Genomic DNA, 25,772 nt, shown 5'->3' on the forward strand with positions numbered 1-25,772 from the left:
GCTGGGGTTCCCAGGAGAGCTGTTTCCTGACCGGGGCGTGGAAACCTGGGCATCTGAAATGATGAAGTAGCAAAGAAACAGATTGCCCAGTGCTGAGGAAGCATAAAGAACATTATCACTGTGAGGTCTGCTTGGTGAAGAAAGGCTTTTAACTGGGTAAGCGAGTGTCTCAGAGCTATACGGCAACTGTGCTGAGGTCTCTGGCACTCTGAGTTTCTAAAGTCTTGGTCTTGGATTTTATTAAGCACATAAAACCAGCAAAGTTATCTTTTACCTCCCTGAACATTTCTCCAAATACTTTCCAACAGTCTTCTCATCCTTCTCCTTAGTATAATTTTAAGCACTTTACCAATCCTCCTGCCAGTTCTTAAAGTAGTTAATTATATATACATGTATGTATACACACATATATTAATATATACCACCTCTCAAAAAAATAACGGAAAAATATTTTTTTAAAAGTGTAGAAAAATAATGAAAATATTAACTATCTCAGAGCAAAGCAAAGCATGAACCATCTCCAATTATAAGGCAATCAAGCAATCAGAAATTCAAGACACGGCTCAGGTGGGTTGTCTCCAGGAATTTTCGTGTTATCCAAGGAAAAGTAATGGTACCATCTCTTAAGAACATTTTAGATCATACTCTATAGGCACTATGCTGATCAGTTAGAATCTTCAACTAACTGGATTTTCATGATATCAAAACAAACTTAAAAACACCCCAAAGTTTATAACTTTGTTCTGATTTATAAAATTAGTGTTATGACATGCTAATTAATTCCAATGAGCTAGTTAGTGTTCATGTTACTTTACCATTTAAATTTATTAATGTTTAATAATGTTTGTGCATGTCATTTTAAAAAGTAATGCAAAAATTTCCAAATGACTTCTATAAGAAATCCACTAGAGACTTTGATTTCTTGCAATAGAGTAGGCTAGATATTCTGAAAAATTCTTCAAATATTAAGGCTCTAACAATCGAGTCCAATAGTAGAAAAACAAATAAAAAGAGTAAGCAAAATTTCAGAAAGAAAAGCAAAGGATGCAGTGTGATGATCTTTTTTATGCGTCAACTTGGCCAGGCTGTAGTCCCAGTTATTCAATCAAACACTAATCTGGGTGTTGCTATGAAGGTATTTTATAGATGTGATTAAAGTCCACAATTAGTTGACTCTAAGTAAGGAAAATTATTCTTGATAACCTGGTAGGCCCGATTCAAACAGTCAAACGTCAGAATTGAGTCAAAAGCAGAACTGAGGTTTTCCGTGCCTAAGAGTTCCAGCCTGTCCTTTTGAAGAGCCTGCCTGTGGATTCTGGACCTGCCTAGCCAGCCTTCACTATTGCATGAGCCAATTCTTGCAACGAATCTCTTGATATACATTTTCCACTGGTTCTTCTTCTCTGGTTGAACCCTGACTGATACATGGCATTAGCAGCTAATTTGGAGCATCTGCTGCTCCCTACTTTTACTCTGGGGAAAAAAGGCAAGTTTAGGACTCACATAGGTGAAAAGTCAGATTAAGGACTAAGTGAAAAAGTAAATCAGAAAACCAATAAACAAAGTAAGCAAACCTACCCTTAGCTGGGTATGGGGAAGAAAATTATTCGTTGAAAATCTATAGCCACAAGCCATAGATTTAGGGCCCAAATTCACAACAGGATATGTGTAACTTTAACATTCAGCATAATGAGATACTTCATATCCATCAGACCATGGAAATTTAAAAGTGAGAATACTAGTATTAGATGGAATATGGGACAATGGGAACTGTCATTCACTGCTCTTGAAGATCAACTTTGGAATACAATTTTGCATTATCTGGTAAAATTATAGATGTATATATCCTATTAGTTATTGATTTTATTCCACTACTAGGTGAAATAAAATCCCTATAAACCTGTGTGCTGGGAAAGATGGACAAAAATGGTCCTTTCAACATAATGTATAAGAGCCCAAGCCTGGAAGCAGTTCAGATCCACTCACAGGGAGACTGGATCAAGTGTGGAAGATTCCCATAATGGAGATTCTGTAGAAGAGAAGATGAATAAATTACAGCTACATGTCCTAGCATGAACATAATGTAGAATAACAAAAAGTCCAAAACATGCATTAAGATTTCATAGCTCTTCTTGTTCTTACCATATATTATAAAGATAAAACCAAGACTGGATCCCTACTTAGTCATGTCCTACATCCAAGCTGTCAGCTCTTCAGACTGAGAACTATATCCTACTCACAATTATGCCCAAAGATCCAAAGAAAGCACCGGGCACAAAGAAGGTAGCTAACAGATATTTGATGAATAAATGAATAAATTTTGAACACAAGCATGCATGCCAGGAACCAGACCCTGTGTTTCTAGCCTGGAGTCCTGATGCGTGAAGTCCCAGACTCTTATCTGACCTGCCAGAATGCTTTCTGCCACAGATGACCCAGAAGCTGTTGTCATCCAATTTATCTGACTAGGGTTATCTCTCCATCCCCAGCTTTCTGGAACCAAAATTCCCCCAGACACTTCCATCTAACACCACTCAAGTCCCAGTGTGATTATGTTCTCATCAAAAAGCCTAAGATAAAGGAGCTTATCATTGTTGATAAAATGAGGTTTGGAAATCTGCTCTATGTATAATGCAGGCAAGCTGTATTTTCCCGCTATTCACCATAGATTCCAGAAAGTTGATCTTAGAGAAAACAAGAACTTCAGGGCTCAGCAAATATAAGGCTCAGAAAAGCAAACAAAACCAGCATAATGAGTTAAAGAAATATAGTTAAAATAAATCAAATCAAAACAAAATAGCATCACATTAAAGCCCTGGAAAAAAAGAAATTGGGCCATATTGGATAAGGAACATATTGTGAGTTCCTGGCACCTTTCTACATGGGAAATAAAAATAAGAGAAAGGGCAGGTTTTAGGAGAAATTAATTGATACCCTTTCTCTCTTGAAGCACTAGGGTACTTTTGAAGTACATATTTTTTCAATATCTAGGATGTTGCTGCTTCAAGCAATACAAAAGCAAAATGCTTTCCACATGGTAAAGGTGATCTTTTTTTTAACATGATCACAGTAATTCAGTTTCACAACATTAACTGACCTAAGCATGAAGCACACTTTAATGTTGGCTCATGACACCACTACTGTCAGTTAATTCCATTGTCTCTGCAGGGTAACATGGCATAAGAACACAGCAATTACCTAGTTCAGCAAGACCAAGTACCTTTCACTTACCAAGATTTTAAAATTCTAAATGTGTAGTTTAAGCATTTTCACAAAAACATCAGATATTCTTGAATTTCTACCTACTATTTCAGCACTGAATGGTGCTTATTATCTTAGGAAGAGAGATGAACACAAACAACTGATACATCCTCAGTTTCTATAATAGAAAAGGCACATTTCTTTTGTCTTTTGATCAGTGTCTACAGACTAGACATAAGTATACTCCAGGTTCATCTTCTTGGCTACTAAACACTCTTTGTCAGTTTTGTTTCCATGATTTGCTGAATTCCTGTTTTTCACCCAACACTCTGCTATACACTGTTATATTCAAGAGAGACTTAAAGAATAAACATGAGGCAGTATAAAGCTAGAGGTGGGTTAGAACTTTGACTCATGAGCTTGGCTATATTCTGACGCCAACTACCTTGATGCTTTTGAAAATTCTCTCCCTTCTCTGAGCCACAATTGCCTCTTTGGTGAAGGAAGGAAGCTGCACTAACCACTCTCAAAGGTCCTTCCAGCAGAGCTTTTCGATTGAATAGCTACACTATTTGCTACACTTAGAGGTGCTAAGCAAGCTGGAAAGAGTGTCTTTTAGAAGATTTAGACAATCAGTTATCTAATTTAGGGGAAACTTACAAATAGCATACTGAAGTTAAGAATTTAAAGCAGCTGTCTGTTTTTGTGCACAGAAAATATTTTAGATTCAAAAATTTCTTATTGCTTATTGTATGTACTTTGCTAAGATTATAGAAGACTCTCCTGGGAAAGTTGTCATCTTGCTGGGCTGACATATGTAGAAGTTACTTGTCCCCTCATCCTTTCATTCTTCTGTTTGCAAAGCTTAAGTCCTGAGTCCCCCTAACCCTTATCAGCATCCACCTTCCCTAACCCCATGATTTTCAAATCCTATGACACATAAATAGACATGTAAATAACATTATGGATTCCTTTTGTTAGATAACCCTCTGGCATTTTGATTTTTCCTCTGAAGAGAGAAGAAATTATACAATATTTAATAAAATGTCTCAATTTTCAGTGTCCCTTTATGCATAGTCTGTTGTCTCCTACACATTAAAGAGAATGTGGTAGTTGCAAGGAAATAACTTGGGTCAGTTTATTTCTGAAAACTACCAGAAACTGTTTCAGACAAAGCTGAGAAGAGCCAGTTCAAATCATTCTGAAACCTAAGGGCTGGGACCACAGCCCACTGCAAACGCAACACCATGCAGCCAAAGGAAGCTCCAATGAATTCATCAGCTGACAATGTGTTGATATTTTTTTTGGTTTCTCTTCACACATTATTATTGGTATCATCAAACATTTTAATCCACTTACACACGCAGACATGATGAGCTGTCTCGTAATATTTCACACTAATGTATTATAACACTGCTAATACTGAAAAAAATCATAATGTCTTTAACCATTTTCCTCTAGAATGTTCACAAGGTTTTTTAAAAATTTGCTATTATGAATGTCTTATGAGTACCATTAACTAATGTGGCAAAGATATAGGAGATGTTTTTGTTCCCTTTTCCATTAAGAATATGAAAAGACCTGAGTATAAACAAGTGAAATAACTTGTACAAGGGGTTCATACTTTTCTGAAAGTGAATACAGAGGAGATAACAGACTCAAATAAGAATAGATCATGTTTTAATAAAACAATGTTGGCATGGATGCAGTGAAAAGGGAACACTTACACACTGTTGGTGGGAATGTAAACTTGTACAACCTCTATGAAAAGAAACATGAAGATTCCTCAAAGAACTAAAAGTAGATGTACCATTTAATCCAGCAATCCAACTACTGGGTATCTACCCAAAGGCAAAGAAGTCATTATATCAAAAAGACACCTGTACCTGAACATTTATCACAGCACAATTCACAATCACAAAGATATGGAACCAACCTAAGTGCCTAACAACTGATGAGTGAATAAAGAAAACATGCCCCCCCCACACACACCATGGAATACTACTCAGCCATAAAAAAGAATGAAATAATGTGTATTGCAGTAACTTGGGTGGAATTGGAGACCATTATTCTAAGTGAAGTATCTCAGGAATGGTAAAACAAATATCAAATGTTCTCACTTATAAGTAGGAGCTAAACTACATATGCTCATAAAGAGGCATAATGGACATTAAAAACTAGGAAGGGGGAAATGGGAGAGTGAGGAATAAAAATCTACCTGTCTACAATTTATACTATTCTGATGACAGGTACACTGAAGGCCCTGACTTCAGCATCTGTGTAACAAAAAACATTTGTAACCCCTACATTTTTTAATAAAAGAAAAAAAAACAACCCAATATAAAATAATCAGCAAAAGATTTGAGCAGGCACTCCATCAAAAATATATACAAATGGCAAATAATAGTCATTAGGGAAATGCAAATTAAATCCACTACTACTCACCTATTATAATAGTTAAAATTAGAAAGACTGACCATACCAATTGTTGGTGAAGATGTAGAGGAACTGGAACTCTCACACACTGCTGCTAGGAATGTAAAATGATGCAACTACTTTGGAAAACAGTTTAACAGTCTCTTTAGAAAGTTAAACATACACATAGCATATGGTCCAGTCCACTCCTAGATATCTGCCCAAGAGAAATGAAAAAGCTTATATCTTTACAAAGACTTATAGAAGGAGGTCTATAGCAGTTTTATTTGTACTAGATAAAAACTGAGAACAACCCAAATTTCTGCCAACAAATCAATGAATAAATAAGTTTTGTGTTAAAATATATATATATATATATATATATATATATAAAAAGAACAAAAACAAACTGCTCAACCCATGAGAACGTTTAAGTCACAATACCCTTTAATCCACAGGTTGGCTCCTCGGTCTCTGGAACTCTCCGCCTCAGTCTCCTGTAAACGATATGTGGGTGGTATCCTTCCTCAGTCAGTGGATGCTTTTTCACAGGCTCAATGAAAAAGTCTCCATGTGGTAGATGGAAAAATCCAGTCTGTAAAATATATTCAATGAGAAGATTAATTTGAATCAACTCCATCTATACAAAAAAAAATATTTAGTAAGGCGAAAAATTATATAGATCATGATGATCTCTGAAACTCCGAAGACCAGTGCTTTCATAGTCTGGCATTTACTCTCACAGAAGAGCTACACACAAATAATTTAATGAAATATCTTTATAGTCATGGTTATGAAATATTTTGGGGTCATGGATCCCTTCATGATGCTAATGAAAAAAGTGCACATATACACGTGTCCAAAGCATAGCTTACAATGCTTCAGGTTCACAGATTGCTCTGAAGCCCTTGCTGGATATCTGTGGATCTCACATTAACAGCCAGGGCTTCCCGGCTGCCCTAGTACTGAGTTGGTAACTATGCCCCACACTCCATTGACAACTTTTACTGTGTATGGGTGTTTCAGCCACATGTTCACACAGCTATTTGACCAAAGTGTTTAACGCCATTCCTCACTCAAGAAAACAAAGAAACATAACACTAAGTCCTTGATTTGAGTTTCAGGGGTCTGCAGGGAAAGGCCCTCTGTCAGTTTCTAGGGAAAAGAGGCATTCTCATTTCACAGAGATGGGAATCAGGGATATTATGGAGAACTCTGGTCAATCAGAAATTCCCTTTAGAGGTCAGATCTAGAAATGGTATAACCTGTAACTTTCTTGTCCTTTTAGAAAAATGTCTTAGTGCCCATCTGAGGCAATTGGACAGATTTGACTCTCATGATTGCAATGCTTTATCTACAGAACAAAGGGCCTGCCCTAGACAACCTGCTTGCAGTATCACATCGGAGGGACCAGGAGCTCCGACACAGGAATTAAACTCAATTCAAGTTACAATTGGTCCTCCACTCATTAGCTCTGAGACCTTAGGCAAATTACTTGCTCAGTCTCAGGTTTCTCAGCTGAAAAATCGGATAATCAAGACTTGCCATGAAGAGCAAATGAGTTAATATATGCAAAGCTCTTATCAAAGGGCCTGGGTCATAACCTTACCAGGCTCTTTCCAGACCTCTAATTTTATGTCATTGCATTGTATTAGGAACTCCAGAGTCAATCTAGCAGTTCAGCGAATGTTAAGTTTCCAAAATTAAACCTGAAAATATTGGCGGTTTAGGGAAACCACAAAAGGTTTCCAAAGTTCAAGCTCCCCTCACCACTTCTCAGCAACTCAGGGCTGCTCTGCTCCACAAAGGAGTCTGGAGACTTGCGGAGCAGCCCCCACAGTTAGGAGGCCAGAAGGGCTCCAGCCAAGAAGGCTGCTTTCTAGGGAACAACCCTGGATTTAGGTGTCTTTCCAAAATGTTTGCTTCATTGTAGCTAGTGTAAAACCCAATCTTAACGTAAACCCAACAATTGTCTTCCTATTTTGTTGTTGACTTTGAAATATCTTTAATTACAAGGATAATAGGAAAAAAGATCACTTTTCTGGGAATTATAAGCATAGCTGTGTGACCCTAAATGGGTCCTCAACTTTTGAGTCACAACGTCCTCATCTGTAGAAGGTGGCAATGTCTACTACCTCCTAGGGCTGTTAGAAGAATCAAATGCAACGAAGCTTACAAAAGTGCCTGCAAACTGCTTTACAAATGCAGAGGGGTAATACCAACTATAATAGTGGTCACATATGATATAATTTGCTTTTGTGCTGACATTTCTTAGGAGATATGACATTTTTTCCCTCCATATCTTTCTCTGAGGAAAACCTCTGGGACAGGAAGAACTGAAAGGCTCAGAGAGGGGTGTCAAATAATTGCAATAAAATAGCTGGAAATAGACTCTGTGCAATGATCAGATTTGGTTCCATTTCTTCTCTGAGTCAGAGACCAGGTGCCAGAGGAGAGCATGAGCCTGTTGCTCATGAAGCTCATTTCTTCCATGGAAATGAAGCAGAAGTCCAGGATTCCCCAGGGATGGCTAGACCTGGGGTCCCTTTATGCAACAGCTATCAACCCAATACTGACGCCCTTGAAGGAAAAAAACAACAGAAGGCATCACTAAGAAGAAGGACTTAATGGTATTTCTTTGGCCTCAAATTTTTTTGGACCCAAATGAAACAGATGGAACTCCACTTGAGAACATAATACCTATTTTATGAGCAACACAAATGAGAATGCCTGAGAGCCAAACAAGCATTTTCCTAAAGGCTTACCCCCCTGCATCCCCCAACAAGGCGGGCCTTGCCAGCCTGCACATGGAAATCTCCCATTCAGCTACAGTATTTTTCAGAAGCTGGACGGAGACCTAGGAGAGCTGGTGACTCGCCAGCTAGAGGGCAAGCAGAAGACCTGCTCACATGCAAGTCGGGCTGCCGGGCCCAGGGGCCTGTGTGTGCATGGTGGGGAAGGGAACAGGCAGGAAAGGGGGTGAAGAGACATCAGCCCACTGTGGGGAGAGTGAGGTGTGGGGTTTCCTGGCTGAGTTCTGCACCTCCTCTCTCCCCCGACACATAAACACGGAGCTTTATGCATCTGGTACACATGTGGCCCTGGTTTATTGCTCTCCTTTCGTCTAACTGCAGCCGGGTCATGCTGGAAGAAATCATCTATGGTTTGCTTTCCAAAGGAAGGGCTGGCCCCACACTTTCCCTGAAGCTAACTGCTCAAGAGAATCACCTTCCTCTGTTCCGGTTCTTGAACCAAAGCAAGCACTCTCCATTTCAATCTTCTCTGCAACCTGCTCACTTCTCTTACGCCTTTAAAGGAGAATGGAAATGGAATTGAGGAAAAACTATCCAATTTAGTGGGGGCTTGTACTGGGTATTCCAAAGAACCTGGGCAGAATGAGGCCCAGGCTGAAGCTGGAAGAGAATCCATTTCCCCTTCATCTTGCTGACTGTCTTGTGGAAGTAAGTTCACCTGCTCATTTTAACTAAGCTATAAATAGCTGTGAATGCTTCCCAAGGATATCTTCTAAAAATTATTTTAAATAAACTTTATTTTGTATTGCTTCTCAGGCTTTTGGCTAAGATCAAGTGTAAATAAACTTTATTTTGAAGTATTACAAATATGCAGAAAGATATGCAAATCATAACTATAAATCTCCATAAATCTTTCATAAAAAGGAACACCCAGATGCAAAAATAGAATGTTACCAGCAGCTGAGAGACTCCCTTTTCCCATTCCCCATCAGTAACAAGCCCCAAGGGTAACCACTATCCTGACTTCTAACACCCATAAATTTTAAGCCTATCCTGAATTCTTTATGGGAAGAATTACACACACACAAAATGTCTACTAGTTCATTTCAAGTGTTAGGGACTGGCCAATGGAAAAGATTTTGCTAAGGTGGGTGGATTTCCCAAGGCCTTTTATATCAGGCTCTTCACATTTCTTCAGTAGGAGACGGCAAACCCAGGCAATAGGGAAAACACAAAGGGCTGAGATGGGTGGCATTGAACCTCTACTGCTCTGTGCTGAGCAAGGGTTGGGAAGGACAATCACACCCTTACAACCTCTCCAGCCTCCTCCTCAACTTGCATCAAAGTATTAACTATCTTTAATGTATGTGACGGTACAGTTACATACTTCAGTTAGTGACAGGCAATTTGGGATCCAGTGGGAAAATGGCAGCATCTTACAAAGAATTTGTGAATAGAATGTTCCAGAGTCACAGAGCCCAGAGATCTTGAAGAGTCACCTACCCTGTGCTGTTGTGCCTTCAGGAGTACCACAGGTAAAACCTAGCAGCCTCAAGGGAGAGCCGATGATATTGTAAAAGACATGTGAATGGCGCCCCCTGTGGTTGTACAATGGAACAGTGCTCCCAAAACTCTTCACCCTGTTCTGGAAATTTCCTTTTCATTTGAAAAATCTCAAAAGTTATCAGATCATTTGTTTTTTCACATAGTGACAAAGACAATGTAATCAACAAAGTCTGAAATCAAGAACAGAAAAAAAAATAGTTTGGGATCAAAAGGTACCCAATATATCCAATTATAGTGCATGGAGCATTGGGAAGATACGACCTATTCCCCATCACATAGATGGGAGGGGGAATAAAACAGCACCCCCAAACCCCCTCACAGAGTATCAGTCTGCATCTATTACAGGCCAGCCTCGTGCTAGGAGCTCTAAGAAAGGTACTGACCCCTGCCCTCAAGGTTTACAACACAGCCAGGAAGACAAGGCTGATATTCATTAAATAGTAGGAAAGGGAACAGCAAAGCCCTGGTGTTTTCATGTTGAAAAAGTGCTCACACAGCTCAAGAGACCACTCCCAGGCTCTGGCATCACTGGGCCTCGAGCCCAGACATGGAGTCCTGTATCATGAGGCCCTTCCCCCCTGCACACAGCACCCAGTGGGGTGACACTTCCATAGTGACTACTTCCACAGAAGTCACTTAGTGTCTACTTCCATAGAAGTCACACAGTGTCACTTCCATAGGTGCTACTGATTCTGGTGCTGTGGTACACAGAGGCCAGTGAGGGCAGATGTTTTCCTAGAGCAAAGACAAGATTGAACTCCTATAGCTTCCAAAACACTTGTCACAGTCCTAAGGCCGTGACAGGCCCCCAGAATTATTATTAATAACTTTCTTGTTGCTGGTTTGCAAGAGACAGACAATTGTTTCTCATTATTTATGTAGCCAGGATCGTAAGTCAGTAGAAAGTAGAAGTCAAGAGATTATAGAAGCTTCAGAATAATGAGAAATGGGGGTTCAATCACTGGGGAGACTCCCCTGTGTGTCCCACCCTCTGCTGCGATGCCGAGGGCTCCCTGACTGGCCTCTGTGGAGCCAAAAGGAGAGTGACTAACTGGTGATGTCATCAATTCATAAAGATGTTGCACATGAGTCTTGGCAGCCCTAGTAACTTATGTCCTTTGAGGAAATATGGGCTCAAGTCAAGAAGGCATCCAGTCCATCCACCTGGCGGTTGCCATGTGCCAGGCAGGTGTTAGGGGTATCGCAATACAGACAGAAGATCTGGTCTCTCTGTCCTGAAACAGTGCTGTCCCATAGAACTCCCTGTGATAATGACTGTCCAATCTGGTAGCCACTAGCCCCATGTGGCTATGGAGCACTTAAAATGTGGCTAATGTAACAGAGGAACTGAATTTGTAATTTTTTATTATTTTAAATTTAAACAGCCACAGGTAGTTGCATGGCTTATTTCTAGAGACTGGACAACTAGGGAAGGAGACAGATCCATAAGCATATTCATCATATTCAGATCAAGAGCAAACTTGCCTTAAAAGAGAACAAAGTACAAAAATATGACTTATTTCACTACAACACTTTGGTTTTCATGAGCAAATCAGAAGCCAGATCAAGAACATCAATGTACTATACACAGACCTCAGGGAATCAACAGAAGCAACTAGATATAAAAAATGCAACATTTACCAAAATTAAAATGAATCACTGGGAATAAATGTTAACAGGACAAGGGCCGTCCTGAGGCCAGAATGGAGGGGGTGTGGATTTCCCAGCCGGAGCCTGGGACCGGTGCTGTGATCATGTGCAATTAGAAGCTCAGCCTTATTTATAGATGGAGTTCTCCCAGGAGTCCTGGAATATCAACCTACATGTCTTCATCCCTCTCAGAGGCTCTTTGGAGGAGCCTGACCCAAGCCTCATATACAAAGACCACACCCAACTCTCTAGCTGGCAATTTACAGGCCACATAGCAGAAGAAAATATCCATTCATTGGAAAATGAACTAAATGGGTTCCAAAAGAATATAAGATCAAAAAGTTAAGACAGGGTTTAAAAGAAACAGCATGAGCTATGTGATCTCTGTCAAGTTACTTACCACAGTGAGCCCCAGTTTTCTTATCTGTAAGACGGGGGCAAAATCTATCTTAACTTGCAGGGTTGTGACTATCAGAGACACTGTATGTAAAATGCCTAGCAGAGGCCTTGGCATACAGTGGGTACTCAATAAGTGCACAGTAATTCATTTTATCATGGCATCACCCACAAAAAACACGGTATAAGGTGATGCTTGAAAGTAAGTACCCTCGAGTCCATCTGCTTGACTCATCTCTTAGCTGCAAGTGACTCAACTTCTCTGGGCCTCAGTTTCCTTGTCTGATAAATAAAAATAGTGACAGTAACTTATTAACTCGCTTCTTAAAGGATGTCATGTAGATTAAATGAGCTAGCATAAAGTACTTGGGTGAGTGTCAGCACATAGTAAGTACCTAATACAGGTCAGCTATTAGCTATTATGATAGCCTAAGGGACGTTGCCCCAGACGTCTGGGCCCGAAGTTCAGCGCTTCTGTAGAAACTGACAAAAGCATATCTGTGAAAACTGCAACCTGCCACACTGGTGAAACTCATCCTTTGCTATAACAGGCAGAGAGGAGCTGTCCACCCAGCCAGATGAGCCATCTCTGGACTGGAGGAAGGGGCCCACACTCTGACATAATAAACAAGAGCGTCACTCCTTCAGCAGGAGCATGAAGTGAATTTGATGGCAGACCAACAAGGGAGTAAGTTGTTCCCAGAGGAAAAATGGCAGTGGGTTTGCTGGAGAGCGAGCAGATGTGTATTTGTGCAAGGTGGCGAGGCGCTCCCACAAATGTAAAACTAACATTTCCAGATGTCAGTATCTTTAAGATTCTGAGCAGAAGGAGGAAGGGCGAGGTGTGAGCCCATGGATATGGCAGGCAGGATCTGACACAGAAGGGTGGAGAGAAGGAAGCAAGAAGGAACTGCTACGGCTGTCAGGGGCACTGTCAGACCTGGAGGGGACAGAGCCAGGAAGGGGGCCTCAAGCATGAGACACACCCCAACACACCCAAATCGCAGCCCAGGCTCAGACACTAGTGGGGTAAGGAGGAGGCTGTATAAAACCCATCACCGTCTACACCCAAGATTCTTGGCAATATAAATTCCAACGCTCCCTCTCCTCACAGCCACAGAAGTAACTTTTTCCTGACCATGAAGTCTGTGGGTCTCAGTAGTGAGCAGGGAGTAGATGAGAATCTTCTTTCTCCACAGAGAGGCTCATCCTTAGTTAACACAAAGCAGCAACCGCAGATACCACACGAACTAGTGGAGAACCAGTGGTGAGACTGAGCTATCTGGAAAAATCTGAAATGAGACAGATTCTCTTTCTTCCTTTTTCAAAGAGTCTTAGAGCTGGAAGCCATGGCTGGGGCTTCCACTCAAGCCTCCAGCATATCACAGGTATCTTCTCAGCCTGATAGTTTGGTTTTCAGGGCATCTCCCAGGCAGAATTAAGCACGATTCCCAAACTGGGATTTCTTCAAATGAATTAGGGCTGAAATCTTCAGCAGACTTAACTTCCAAGTCTCTAAATCAACCATGGATGTCAAGTCTCGGCCTCCTCTACTGGAAACAGAATCCATGGCACAGCTTGTTTTCCTTTAGTGGAAAAGTTGGACTCTGTATACTGGCCAAGTTCAACACACAGTTCCAGCATGAACAAGCAGTGTAGCTTTGCACAAGTAATTTGGTCTCTCTGAGCCTCAGTCTCTTCATCTGTAAAATGGTGATCGCAAAATGTTTTTTGCTGACAAGTTATGGTGAGAACTGAATGAGGTAATACATGAAAATGACCCCAAACAGTGCCTGGCCTTCAGTAAATGTTGCCATCTCTATGGATGTCGTCATGGTGATGGCATCTCAATACTCCCCTGTGACTCAATCAATCATTTCCTCATCTTGCAGTAATGTTAACACTGTTGTTTATTTCTGGAAGTACTCAGTTTGGGGTTTTAGATGAAAACCGCCTGATATAAGGGCATAAAAGTTGCCTCTTAATGGTCTATCTTTATTTTTCACTTGATAATACTTAGAACTGAGTACATTTATCCCATATAATTCCCAACAGCTGTTCCCACAGATTCACCAACTATGGCTTTACAGAAGAAAGAGTAGTCACTCATAGACAGCCATTCAGTCCAATAAAGTGGATCTTTAGAAATCAAAAATGCAACCACCAAAGAGAATGAAGTATTTGATGACCCAGTAGTCCAGGGGTTCTTGAATTCTAGTGTGCAAAAACATCATATAGAGAGCTTATTTAAAAAAAACAATATGCCCAGGAGCCTTGCCCAGAGATTCAGTAAGTCTGCTGTGATGCCCAGGAATTTGCAATTTAGCAACAAGCATCCGGAGGTTTCTAGTATAGATAATCCATGTTTCACGTTTTGAAAAACACAGCACTTTTCCATCAGGTGATGCTTGACTGTTTTTATCTCTCCATCCCACAACTGGCATAGCACTGAAGAAGTGGGAAAATACTAATAATGGCTTCAATTAAACTCTTAGTTCACCTTAGTCAAAAGAAGTTTAACTATGACAATCATGGACTGAGGTCTGTGAAGAATATTCCCCTGAACCCGAGGTCCACAGAGAATATCCATAACATATTGGCAGATCAGAGCAATTAAATGTGCCAAAAATAAAAAAAACTTAAAAAACAGTCCAGTAACTAGATACCCTAGTTGAATAAATGTTTCAGATTGGAACTGTGAAATGAATACGAAATCATTTCATGTCAAGAATAAAAAGAACAGTCTGAAAGAAGCTGACCTGACATACATGCTAAAGAACTCTACAGAACCCCTTCTTCTCAAAAATGAAGAAATGAATTTTCATGCATCTCAAACCATGCATTCCTGTATACACCAACAAAATCAAGAAGCAATAGCTAATAGACACTGTCGCAACCAGGAGTCTCCTCAGAACTTCTCTTGAATACTGTCCTCAGGAACGAGGGTTGGGGGCCTCATAAATGGCCCCACCAGACAACACAGTCTTTACAATCTTGACCAAAAAGGGGGGTGTTCGAGTCTTCTGGTCATTTCTGACAACTTCTCCTGCTCCCAAACATCTTCTATCAGAAAGGTTTTCTGCTTCTCAGAATTTCTCTCTGTCTCTGCTTTTGTTTTTTTTTATTTTGTCCCTCCAAGCAGCAATCCATGTACCCACGTTTGCCATGTCTCACCAGAAAATGAGGTAGGTGTCCAACTAAAAGGAAGAAGTAAAAATTGCTAGCACGTTGGAAGCCCAGGAAACATGTTATTAGGGAGAACAATGGGAGAAAGCCGGCTTCCAGAAGTGAAAGCACTTTCCCCATGGGGAGCAGAAAGCCACGGTGGCAGAGTTAGCCATGACACAGCACTGATTTTCCATGATGCCCCAGCAGGCCATCCTTTCCAAGCCAGAAGCAATCCTCCCCTATAAGGATGCAAAGCCCTTCTGGGGCCCCCCTCTTCTCTCACTCTCCTGGGTGAGGCTCCCTGACAGGGAAGAGCTCCCATGCCTGGAGACAAGGCTATGGCTGAAGCCACAAGGATGAATCTCCTCCTCACTGTGGCAGCCTGACACACAGCACAGGAGGAATGTTTAATCATGACTTGGGGCAAAGGGGCCGCCACCTCCAATGGCTCAGTGATGGGCGCAGGCTAACCATGAGGAAATCTGACAGCACGTCCACTTCACTATGAGTGACAGCAGAGAAAGGGCAGCAAAATGAAGAGGAAGTCTGGAATGAGACATTAAAGATAGGAATGGAGACACTAACACATATTAATATCCTCATCATATCTCTAAAACAAGAAGACAAAGAATCGCCTTCCCTCGGGCTCCTTGTTTAAAGAATATGCTCACACTCAGTGTCTCCACTTTCTATGCCCCGCTAGCATCACAGCTGTAGCAGAATAAATCCACTTTAGTTATGTGTAATCCCCCTCTACCCTCCAAGGAGAACAGGTCTGAGGGACTGTAAGTATTTTTTGGCTGAGGGCAAACAAAATCTTCCTACTTAGTACAATAGACTTTTACATCTTTGAAGACAACATTAAAATGGTAGGTGGAGGGGAGCTGAGAAAGTCCTAAATAACTGTGTTTAAGAAAGAAGAGAAAAGGTGAGTGGCCCAGAGAAAATCTGGGTGCAGAGAAAGGGGAGCCCTGGAGATGAAAATGCCAAAAGGGGAAGGATGCATGGGGCAGATACACCAACTGGCCACTCAAGTGAAAGATTGGCAGGAAGGAAATGGGGATGTTATCCTTGGAGTGTGATAGGAAATCTACAACATAAACTCCTTTATCTTTTTCACCTATGAACTCTTCAGTACACCATCCACTGTTTTCTAATACTTCAGTGTGACTAGAAATACCGTGTCCTCCTTCAAGGATGGCACAGGGAGAAAAGAGGGGCCACAATACACACAATACACACCAGCAACTCCCTTTGCTCTTTAAGTAGAAGGGAAGATCTCCTGCTTACTGCAGGTAGGAGAGGCATGTGGGAAGCTTCTCTGAGGAGTGAGAGATGGAACCAAGCTTTTAAGGAGCAAGGGCAAAGGCTCAGCTGAGATTGAGATACACTGAAAAGCCAGTCAAGGGAAACAATGAAGGCAAATGCAGAGGAAGCAGTGATCGGAAAGGGGAGTGTTAAAGTTTAAGCATTCAGAGTTTGGGAAGCAAGACTGGTGTGGCAGACTGAATGTGGTCCCCAAAAGCTGTCCACAACCTAATCCCCAGATTACTTTACATGGCAAAAGGGAGTGTGCAGATTAAGTTATGAATCTTGGGATGGGGAGGTTGCCCTGCACTGTCAGGGTTGATCAGTGGAACAGAGGGGCCCTTGTTAGAGGGAGGCAGGAGGATCAGAGTGAGTAGGAGATGTACCGGCAGAAGCCAGAGGTTAGAGTGATGTGAGGAAGGGGCCAGAAGCCAAGGAACGCAGGCAGCCTCCAGAAAATCAAAAAGGCCAGAGAACAGATTCTCCCCTGAAGCCTCCAGAAGGAAGGTAGCCCTGGCAACACTTGACTTTTGACTTTCAGCCTCCAGGACTGGAAGAGAGTAAATTTGTGTTGTTTTAAGCCCTACATTTGTCATAATATGTTAAGGCAGCCCCAGGAAACTAACACACCTGGGGAGTGGGCATGGGAACAGGTCACCAAGTGGACACACTCAGGGAAGTCACGGGAAGGGAAGCCAGGAAGGCCAAGGGTCTGTGAGGTTAGGGTGTCGGCTGTGACCCACAGTGTAAAGTACATTTCATGTTGTGACACCAGTATATACCCGAATAAATGTTTCAGGAAGCAATGGTTCTACCTTTCCTATGTGGGAGGCATTCTGATATTAACATATTCCATTCTGTGTTATTCTATCTCATTTATTTTAAATTCTGGCTTCTATACATAAAATTAATTTCACATCCAAGTAACCGGGCAACCTGTAGATTCAAAAACACTGATACGGTGTGGACGGCTTGGGCTTAGGGCTAAATCTGGATCTGCGTTCTTATCCGGGCTCTATGCTCTCTTCCTGTGTGAGGCTGTTACATTGGTTGATTGCTGAATCTTGGACTCTTCATATGAGAAATGGGGAATGCATGTTTGATGTAACTGTTAGTAAAAAGTACATGAAATATGAGGAAGCTCCTCTCACAGTGCCTGACTCACAGCATTATTCCAGAAACAATACCGGCTCCTTGTGAAATCAGAGAACCTGTAATCCTAGCACTCTGGGAGGCCACGGAGGGCGGATTGCTCAAGGTCAGGAGTTCGAAACCAGCCTGAGCAAGAGCGAGACCCCGTCTCTACTGTAAATAGAAAGAAATTAATTGGCCAACTAATATATATAGAAAAAAATTAGCTGGGTATGGTGGTGCATGCCTGTAGTCCCAGCTACTCGGGAGGCTGAGGCAGAAGGATTGCTTAAGCCCAGGAGTTTGAGGTTGCTGTGAGCTAGGCCAACGCCACGGCACTCACTCTAGCCTGGGCAACAAAGTGAGACTCTGTCTCAAAAAAAAAAAAAAAAAACAATCAGAGCCTTAGCACCTGTAAGACTCTTCAAAGGTTCTATTTTTAGCTGATACAGGAACTGATTCCTCGACTACACTCATTCACATCCACAAATGCACTTCCAGTGAGGAAAGACTGTTTCTCAAGGCATCCGCTGCTGCTAAACTGTTCTAATTATTAGAAACCTCTTCCCTTTATGGCATGAAAAATCTGTGTTCCCATAACTTCCACTCATCACCTTAGTTCTTCTTTCTGAAGCTATACCAGAATATGTCTAATATTTTTAATATATAATATCTACTTAAATATATGGCATTTAACATTTAACATTTTTCTTTTATATTTTCCAATTCTTAGTCCTCTTGATCTAGTTTTTGAAAGATTCTCTTGGCTTTATCTTCCAATATTTCTATTGATTTATTTTTAAATTTCATCAATCTTTTCTTTTTTTATTTTTTCAGAGAGTTCTTCATTGATTTCTAGTTGTTCTTCTTCACAATATACTCTTCTGGCTTTATGGATACAATATATTATAGAATATTTCCAAGGATATTAACTAAAATTTTTGAGGTTTGCCGGTTGGTTTGTTATATTCCTTTCTGCTTCCTGCATTATCTGATTTCTCCAAAGTTGATTTTTCCTGTTTATTTACCTTGCTCTGCTTCTTTCATGTTGGAGGTTTTCCTAAAATGTCTTTACATGCTTGCTCGTCTGTCCGTATTTATGTAGTGGGTACAGAAAAGCTGGTTAGGCACTCTGTGTATGTCTATGGGGCTGTGACTCTTCAAGTGAGAATGTAGTAAGTACCTGATCTTTATGGTTGAAGGAATTCCCACATGTCTGAATGTAAAGATAATTTTCTTTGGGTCATTTAATTCAGGCAGAGAGGAAAACTCTAGTCTGCTGCTTAGGGCATACACACTTGGTGATCATAATTGTGCCTGAGAGCAGAGAGTGATTCTATGTTGACCAACCTCTGTGCCTGCCACTGTATCTAACATCTCTAAGTCTCAAGCCTCTCTGGGGTTCCTGGGGCAAATCTACTTTCTTCGCGTCTGTGTGCACACTCTGAGCTGTGGCTCACCTGGCCAAAGAACATGATTATTACTTGCCCCACTTCCCATCCTCTAGAATTGTGTCCAAATTTCCTATCCCAAGATGGCTCTGCTCTTATTCTGTTATCGTTGGGAAGGAGAATGTCCATATGTTATCTTTGAAAACTTTTTGATGGTTTCGAGAACATTGAAAATAAAAATAATTAGATTAATTAGATATACTTTCAACAGATTTAAATAGACAATGAGAAACCTTCTCATCCACATCAAAGAGATTATAATATTAAATTCACCCTTTTTCAAACTTAGAAACATGTCTACTTCTATTTTAATGCACCACTTGAAAATGCTTATGCCTCAAATAATTCATAAAAGAGAAATGATAAATGACACAGAACATTAAAAAAATCTCTAATAATAGAATAATTATACGCTAAAACAAATACCATTCTTGTCAAAATTTAAATGGCACTAATAATTTACTCAATTCTGCAAAGTATGTGGTGAGTACCACGGAACATTTGACACACTCTGAATGACAGCTAAAATGCCCCACATTTTTCAGTAACCTTACCCCTGTTCAGCGCAATGTTCTTAGACATGAGTTTTACTGATGCAAATGCCAACTTGTTTGACACTTAATCCATGATCCCCAAATTACTGATGAATAGTATTGTTAAGCAAAGCACAAAGGTATAATCAAAAAATCTGACCATAGCAAAAAATATAATGACTATTGTCTCTTTATACTTTTTCTATAATGTCTAAATTTGCTACATTTGATGTTTCTCTTACAAACAAAAGAAACAGCTATTTTAAAAACATTTTCCAGTGGTTATCTCTATATGATACACTTAATTTCCTAAGATTAAAATACAGCACTTTGAATCTCTTTCAGATGACATGATTAAATATTCACTGTCTTGGGTGTCATTGATTTTAAGTTTAGATAAAATAGGAAATAGAGTATTTCACTACCCTACACTTATTTTTGCCTACAGGTCATTATAACAAGCTGTCTTCAGTTCGTTTATCTATATCCCACCTAAGTCTACAAATCCTAAATTTACATCTACAAACATCTTCCTGTACAGAAGAATTTCAAGTAGTTTATGTAAATATTTTTCCCTCCAGGAGGTGAAATGTAACTCCCCCAACCCTAACTCTGGCTTTCCTGTAGGCTGTGGTTAGTGACTTGGTTCCATAGAGTATAGATAAATTAGCTGGGTGTGGTGGCATGTGCCTGTAGTCCCAGCTACTCAGGAGGCTGAGGCAGGAGGATCACTTGAGCCCAGGAGTTTGAGGCTGCTGTGAGCTAGGCTGACACCATGGCACTCTAGCCTGGGCAACAGAGTGAAACTCTGTCTCAAAAAAAAAAAAAAAAAAAAAAAGGAAGGAAAAAATTTCCTTTACAATGGAGAAGCATGGCAGATACTACCTCAACCAATTGATCAAGGGTAGCATCATAGTGGTAAGCTATATTGATACATGTGCCCTTGATATGACAGCATGAAAATGGTATTTTTCTACTGTTCTGTTCTTCAAAACCCATAACCTCAGTCTAACCATGAGAAAAACATTAGACAAACCAGATTTAGGAGCATTCTACCAGTGCTCCTCCAATTACCAAGGTCACCAAAACCAAGGAATGTCTACAAAATTATCATAGCCCAGTGCAGGCTAAGGAGACATGACAAATAAATGGAATGTGATGCCCTGGATAAGATCCTGGAACAGAAAACTGAGATCAGGGAAAAACTAGTGAACCCTAGATAGAGTGTATAATTCAGTTAATAGAAATGTACCAATGTTGGTGCCTTATTTTTGACTAATATAACTTAATATCATACGATGTTAACAACAGGGGAAACTGAGTGCCAGGTATACAACTCTCTGTACTATATTTGCAGCTTTTCTGTAAATCTGAAACTGGTCTAAAATAAAAAGTATACTTTTTTAAAAAAAGTATAAACACCTCCTTCATTCTTTTTTTTTTTAATTAGTATTAAAATGAACGGGAAGTCGATCCCAATTAAAATCTGAAAATAAAAATTTTAAATTCTTCCATAGTAAAACTGTGCAATTACTCTATCCATCTGGCCATGTCATAATATCATGGTCAGGCAGGCACTCTGGGAAAGTGAGGACTGTGTCTGCCTTTCAGGACAATATGCATTGAGAGCCTCAGAAATACATACTTTGACCCCAAAACTCCACTTGAAAAATTGTTTCTGAAAGAACTGATCCAAAATAAGGAATTCCGTTTGTGTACAAAATTATCCATCACTGTAATATTTATAATGATGAATAATAAATAGGAAACAACCAAAATGACCAACAATAATGGACCAGGAAACAAACCGTGTAACATCTACACAATGGGATGTCATGCAGCAAATAAAAAATGTGATACGTTTTTAATGACATACAAAAACTGTTCATTTGAAGAGATTAAATGAAAGATACAAAATTGTATGTTCTACATGAATCCAACTTTGCAGAAATAAATAGAAAACATAGGAAAGAAATATATATATTTTAATATTAATCACAGTCTTTCCTGAATGGTTGGATAAGGATTATCTTCTCTTTTATGCTTCCACTGAAAATTACAAACTTGCCACATTGGATATATATTTCTTTTATAATAAAAATGAAGCTATTTTAAACATATTTGCTAGTGCTTTTCTTTGCATGATTAAATTGCAAATAATTTTTATTTTCCTTTTTGTGCCTTTTTGTATTTTTCAAATCTTTATATTAGCATGTGTTATTTTTATAGTCAAATAGAGTGTATTAAAATGTTTCATTACGCTTCTGTAAATTCAGTGGTTTAAGTGATAGCATGTTTTAGCTAGAAAAAAAATTTTAAGGATACTAAGTGATATACACAGACTGGATGTTTTAGGGATATTTCTTTGTTTAGAAAACATGATTTTAATTGAAGTACTTTTTAAAAAACATTCTGTTCCTAATATCCAGTCATCAGTTTTTCTAATGACAGTGTTAATTAGAGGTGCCCAGGTGAAGCAGCCGGCAGCAGGGAAGAGGAGGGCGTATGGGCAAGAAAACAGGAGGGGAAGGAAAAAAGAGAGAAGAGAAAGGAAACTACACCAGAAGAGAAGAGAAGTATGAGAAATGAACAGAAAACATAAGAAAGGTATGAGAGAACAAGATGGAACAGGAGCAAGGAAATAAAGGTGAGAAAGGAAGAACAAACATATTTCTTTCAAATCTATGAAGTAAGAAGTTGGAAATCATATGAAATCAACTCACTAATAGTACAGGATAAGACATGATCATAATCAGTAAATAAACCAATGTGGTTAGATCAGCTGCCTTTTTTATTTAAAAATTTTTAAACCTGTAAAAAAATTAGCCTGGGAAAGCAGACACTGACACATGCTAGGTGACAAACAGAAGCCAGCAAAGGTACCGTGCTACCTGCGAGAGGTCATTTGGAAGACCTCCACATCGTCCAAGTGGGATGTGCTGCTCCGGGTCGCCCCCTCCAATGCCACTTCCTTTATTCAGTCACTCACTTGTCTACTTTATGGCAAAAGGGGGAGATCAGACATGTAATTTGTGAAAAGTACATCTCCAAAGCCAGAGGGGTGACGTTTAATACGTTTAATAATTCCCTGCTAGCTACAGGGAAATAATAACACCAGTAAGCTCTTAGAGGCTTTGGGGTTATCAAAATCACTATCTCAAAAGCCCTTTTAAACCATAAAATTCTTACTATTTTAGGGATGTTTGATTTGCCAGAATATTAGTTTCTAATCATATATAAATCATGCGGCAGAATTGTACTTTGCATGCCTTATAATTTTAGCTACATGGAAATACAATATGTAATTATTATACAGAACATATTCGTATTCATTTTATAGGGCTTATAGTTTTATTATTCTAAATAATTTAAAAGGTTTTTAATGTCCATGCCTTTTCTTTTATAGCATATTGTGGGTTTTAGCTATAATTAATTTTGTCCAAATGTTCTTTGTGGGCAAATAGGATCCCACTTATTACCATGTGCAGGAACATTTAGTGGCATGGTAAGAAACTACTCGAATTGTTCTATACTGAAATGCACATTGTTACATGGAGACAACTAAAATATAAGACAACAAATGCGTGTGGGCAGAATAAAGGCCCCACAAAGGTGTCCATGCCCTAATGCCCAGAACCTGTGACTGTGTTAGATTACGTGGCACAGAGAAATTAAGGTTGCAGACGGAATTAAAGTTGCTAATCAGCTCACCTTGAGATAGGAAGATTAGCTTCGATTATCCAGGTAGGCCTGAGATAATCAAAAGAATCCTTATGAGTGGAAAAGGGAGGCAGAACAGAGAGAACGAGAGAAACAGCAGTGTGTTAAAGACTTGGTCTGATGTTGCTGGCTCTGAAGAGGCAGAAATGGGGCCATGGGCCATGGAATGCATGACCCCTAGAAGCCAGAAAGGCCAAGGGATGGTTTATCCCCAAGAGTCTCCGGCAAGAATGCAGCCCTGCCAACACTTTGATTTTGACTCACTGAGACCCACTTCAAACTTCCAGAAGTATAGGGTAATAAATTTGGGTTGTTTTAAACCACACAGCTTGTGGTAATTTGTTAAAACAACAATAAGAAACCAATATAATATGGTTCCATACGTCACATACAAAAATGAGACAGTGCCAACCAGAAATGGGGCACCAGCTCTTAAGACCCCTTAATCTATACAAAAGATATTATCATATCCTGGAATGGAGGGAAGGGTCTAACTCTCTGCTTAGTACAGACTAAAGCCTTTAAAATAACTTAAAATGAGGCCATTTTATTCATTTTAAGTCGATTACAAACAGTGATGCTGTGAGTTCAATTTAGCCCCAAGAGTTTTGCCAAAATTAGCACAGCAACTACTTGGAAGAAAATGCCATGTTTGTTAAGATAGAAATACAGTTCTTTTTCTACTGGAAAGAAAAATTAGAACTAGAAAACATGAAGATATTCAGTTGATTTTTGACACTTAGGTGGAATGTAAGGAGTGAAAAGGAATGACCAAAAGGAAACTGGTAGAGCAATCAGGAGATGCATTGTACCCTGGCATGAGACCCTACCCAAGTCACCGAATTTTTTGGCCCTTAGGATTTGTAGCAAAACAATGGAAACTGTAACACCTGGCCTGCCTTCCTCCCATGGGTATAGTGAAAGGCAAATAAAACTATACACACGAATCTACAGATAAATTATGTGTGTATTATTCCTCTATCATTTTCAACTTACCAATCACAATAAATTGGTTACAAATCACTGTTTTGCTCTACTAATAGTTTTCTCTCAAATAATCTTATGCCTAGGGATGATGGCTGGTGGCTTTTTTATAACATGATGTTCCATCTGACAAATTCTCATCCCTGGACAGCGTGAACTCATAGTTTTAAACATGTCTTCATTCCAAAGGTTTCAAAGAGATCTTCCCAGAACAGTTGGATGATCTCAAGGGCATTAAAGAGGAAATGGCCTCATATGATGGGCAGTTGCTTCCAATTTTGAACTGAGTATAGGAAAACTTGAAATCTCTGGGGAGCAAGAGATCCCATTTGGATCAAGTTTCAATCTTTCAGGAGCCAACTGGGAAATAGTGGGGACATGCTCTATCCTTTCTCACCATTTATTAATTTGTAAATTGCATGAAGTTTGGAGGTCAGGAAGGAATCTTCAAATGCCTGTGAATCAGCTTCTCCAAGGATATAGCAGGAACTCAAAATAAGTCAATTATATGTCCACAGTTTTCTCTGAGGGTTGGGTGACAAAACAAAAATGTTTTCAAACCCATCTAAAATAAAAATTCAGAAAAATTCAGGGGTCTAGGCACAGAGTTGTTTTTGCTGTAAGCCCAGGAGGGGATGATTGAAATGGTGTTATTTTAAGGTCCCTGCCTTCAAATTCTGCCCTCATGTACATGCACACTTCTGATACCACTTCCTAGAAAGTCCTTTCCCGACCGCACAACCAAAAGTGTACACAGTTCCCACCCCACCACTCCTTCTCCTCCTTGCTGCCTTTATTTTTCTTCAGAGGACTTTTTACATGCACATAGGCATATATTTACAGGTTTAATCTGGGCTGATGTCACATGCTATACTAGAATATCAGTTTCATGATGGGTGAGGTTTTCCTCTACTTTATTCAACACTGTATCTGTGTTGCTTAGAATACTGCCCAACACTTGGTAGGCACTAAACAAATATATGTTTAGTGATGACTTGAATAAATGATGCTAAAAATCCATAATTAGGTCTTTACTCCTTAAAGTAACTCCTTAAAGTAAAGGGACACTGTCTCCTGAAAAAATAATTACCATGACCTTGGAAGAAGTACCATGGCAAGTTTTTCAATCTGTGTGAAGAAGTGGGTCATAGTCCTTGCCTGGGACCAGATCTTGAAAAACCAGAGAAAAACAAGGTCAGAGCCTGAGTGGTCAAATGAAGAGGCATTTGCTAAGACACTGATGGTCCCACTCTGAATGATGTTTTACTTCTTTTTTGTATTCTTGGATAGTCTAAATTTCCTAAAATCATTAGTTTCTATTATTAAAAATAAATATCCATCCAGGAAAAATAGGTACAGAGTTTGTTTAGCAGGTACAGAGTTTCAGTTGTGTAAGATGGAAAGAGTTCTGTGGATGGAGGTTGGGCATGGTAGCACAACCGTGTGTGTGCACTTAAGTCACTGAATTGTACATGTGAAGATGGTTAGGATGATAA

At 39.8% G+C, this 25,772-nt stretch overlaps 1 protein-coding gene across 1 annotated transcript in view; it reads right to left on the minus strand.

The window, feature by feature from the left end:
- The window catches only part of ADAMTS12 (ADAM metallopeptidase with thrombospondin type 1 motif 12), a 305,201-nt gene that overhangs the window by 189,915 nt on the left and 89,514 nt on the right, over nt 1-25,772 (minus strand). The window contains exon 3 of the mRNA XM_020290052.2: nt 6,061-6,211. Coding sequence (XP_020145641.2) covers nt 6,061-6,211 — 151 coding nt within the window. The remainder of the gene's footprint in view (nt 1-6,060; nt 6,212-25,772) is intronic.

This window comes from Microcebus murinus, chromosome 11 (genome assembly GCF_040939455.1).
Source record: "Microcebus murinus isolate Inina chromosome 11, M.murinus_Inina_mat1.0, whole genome shotgun sequence".
Lineage (NCBI taxonomy): Eukaryota > Metazoa > Chordata > Mammalia > Primates > Cheirogaleidae > Microcebus > Microcebus murinus.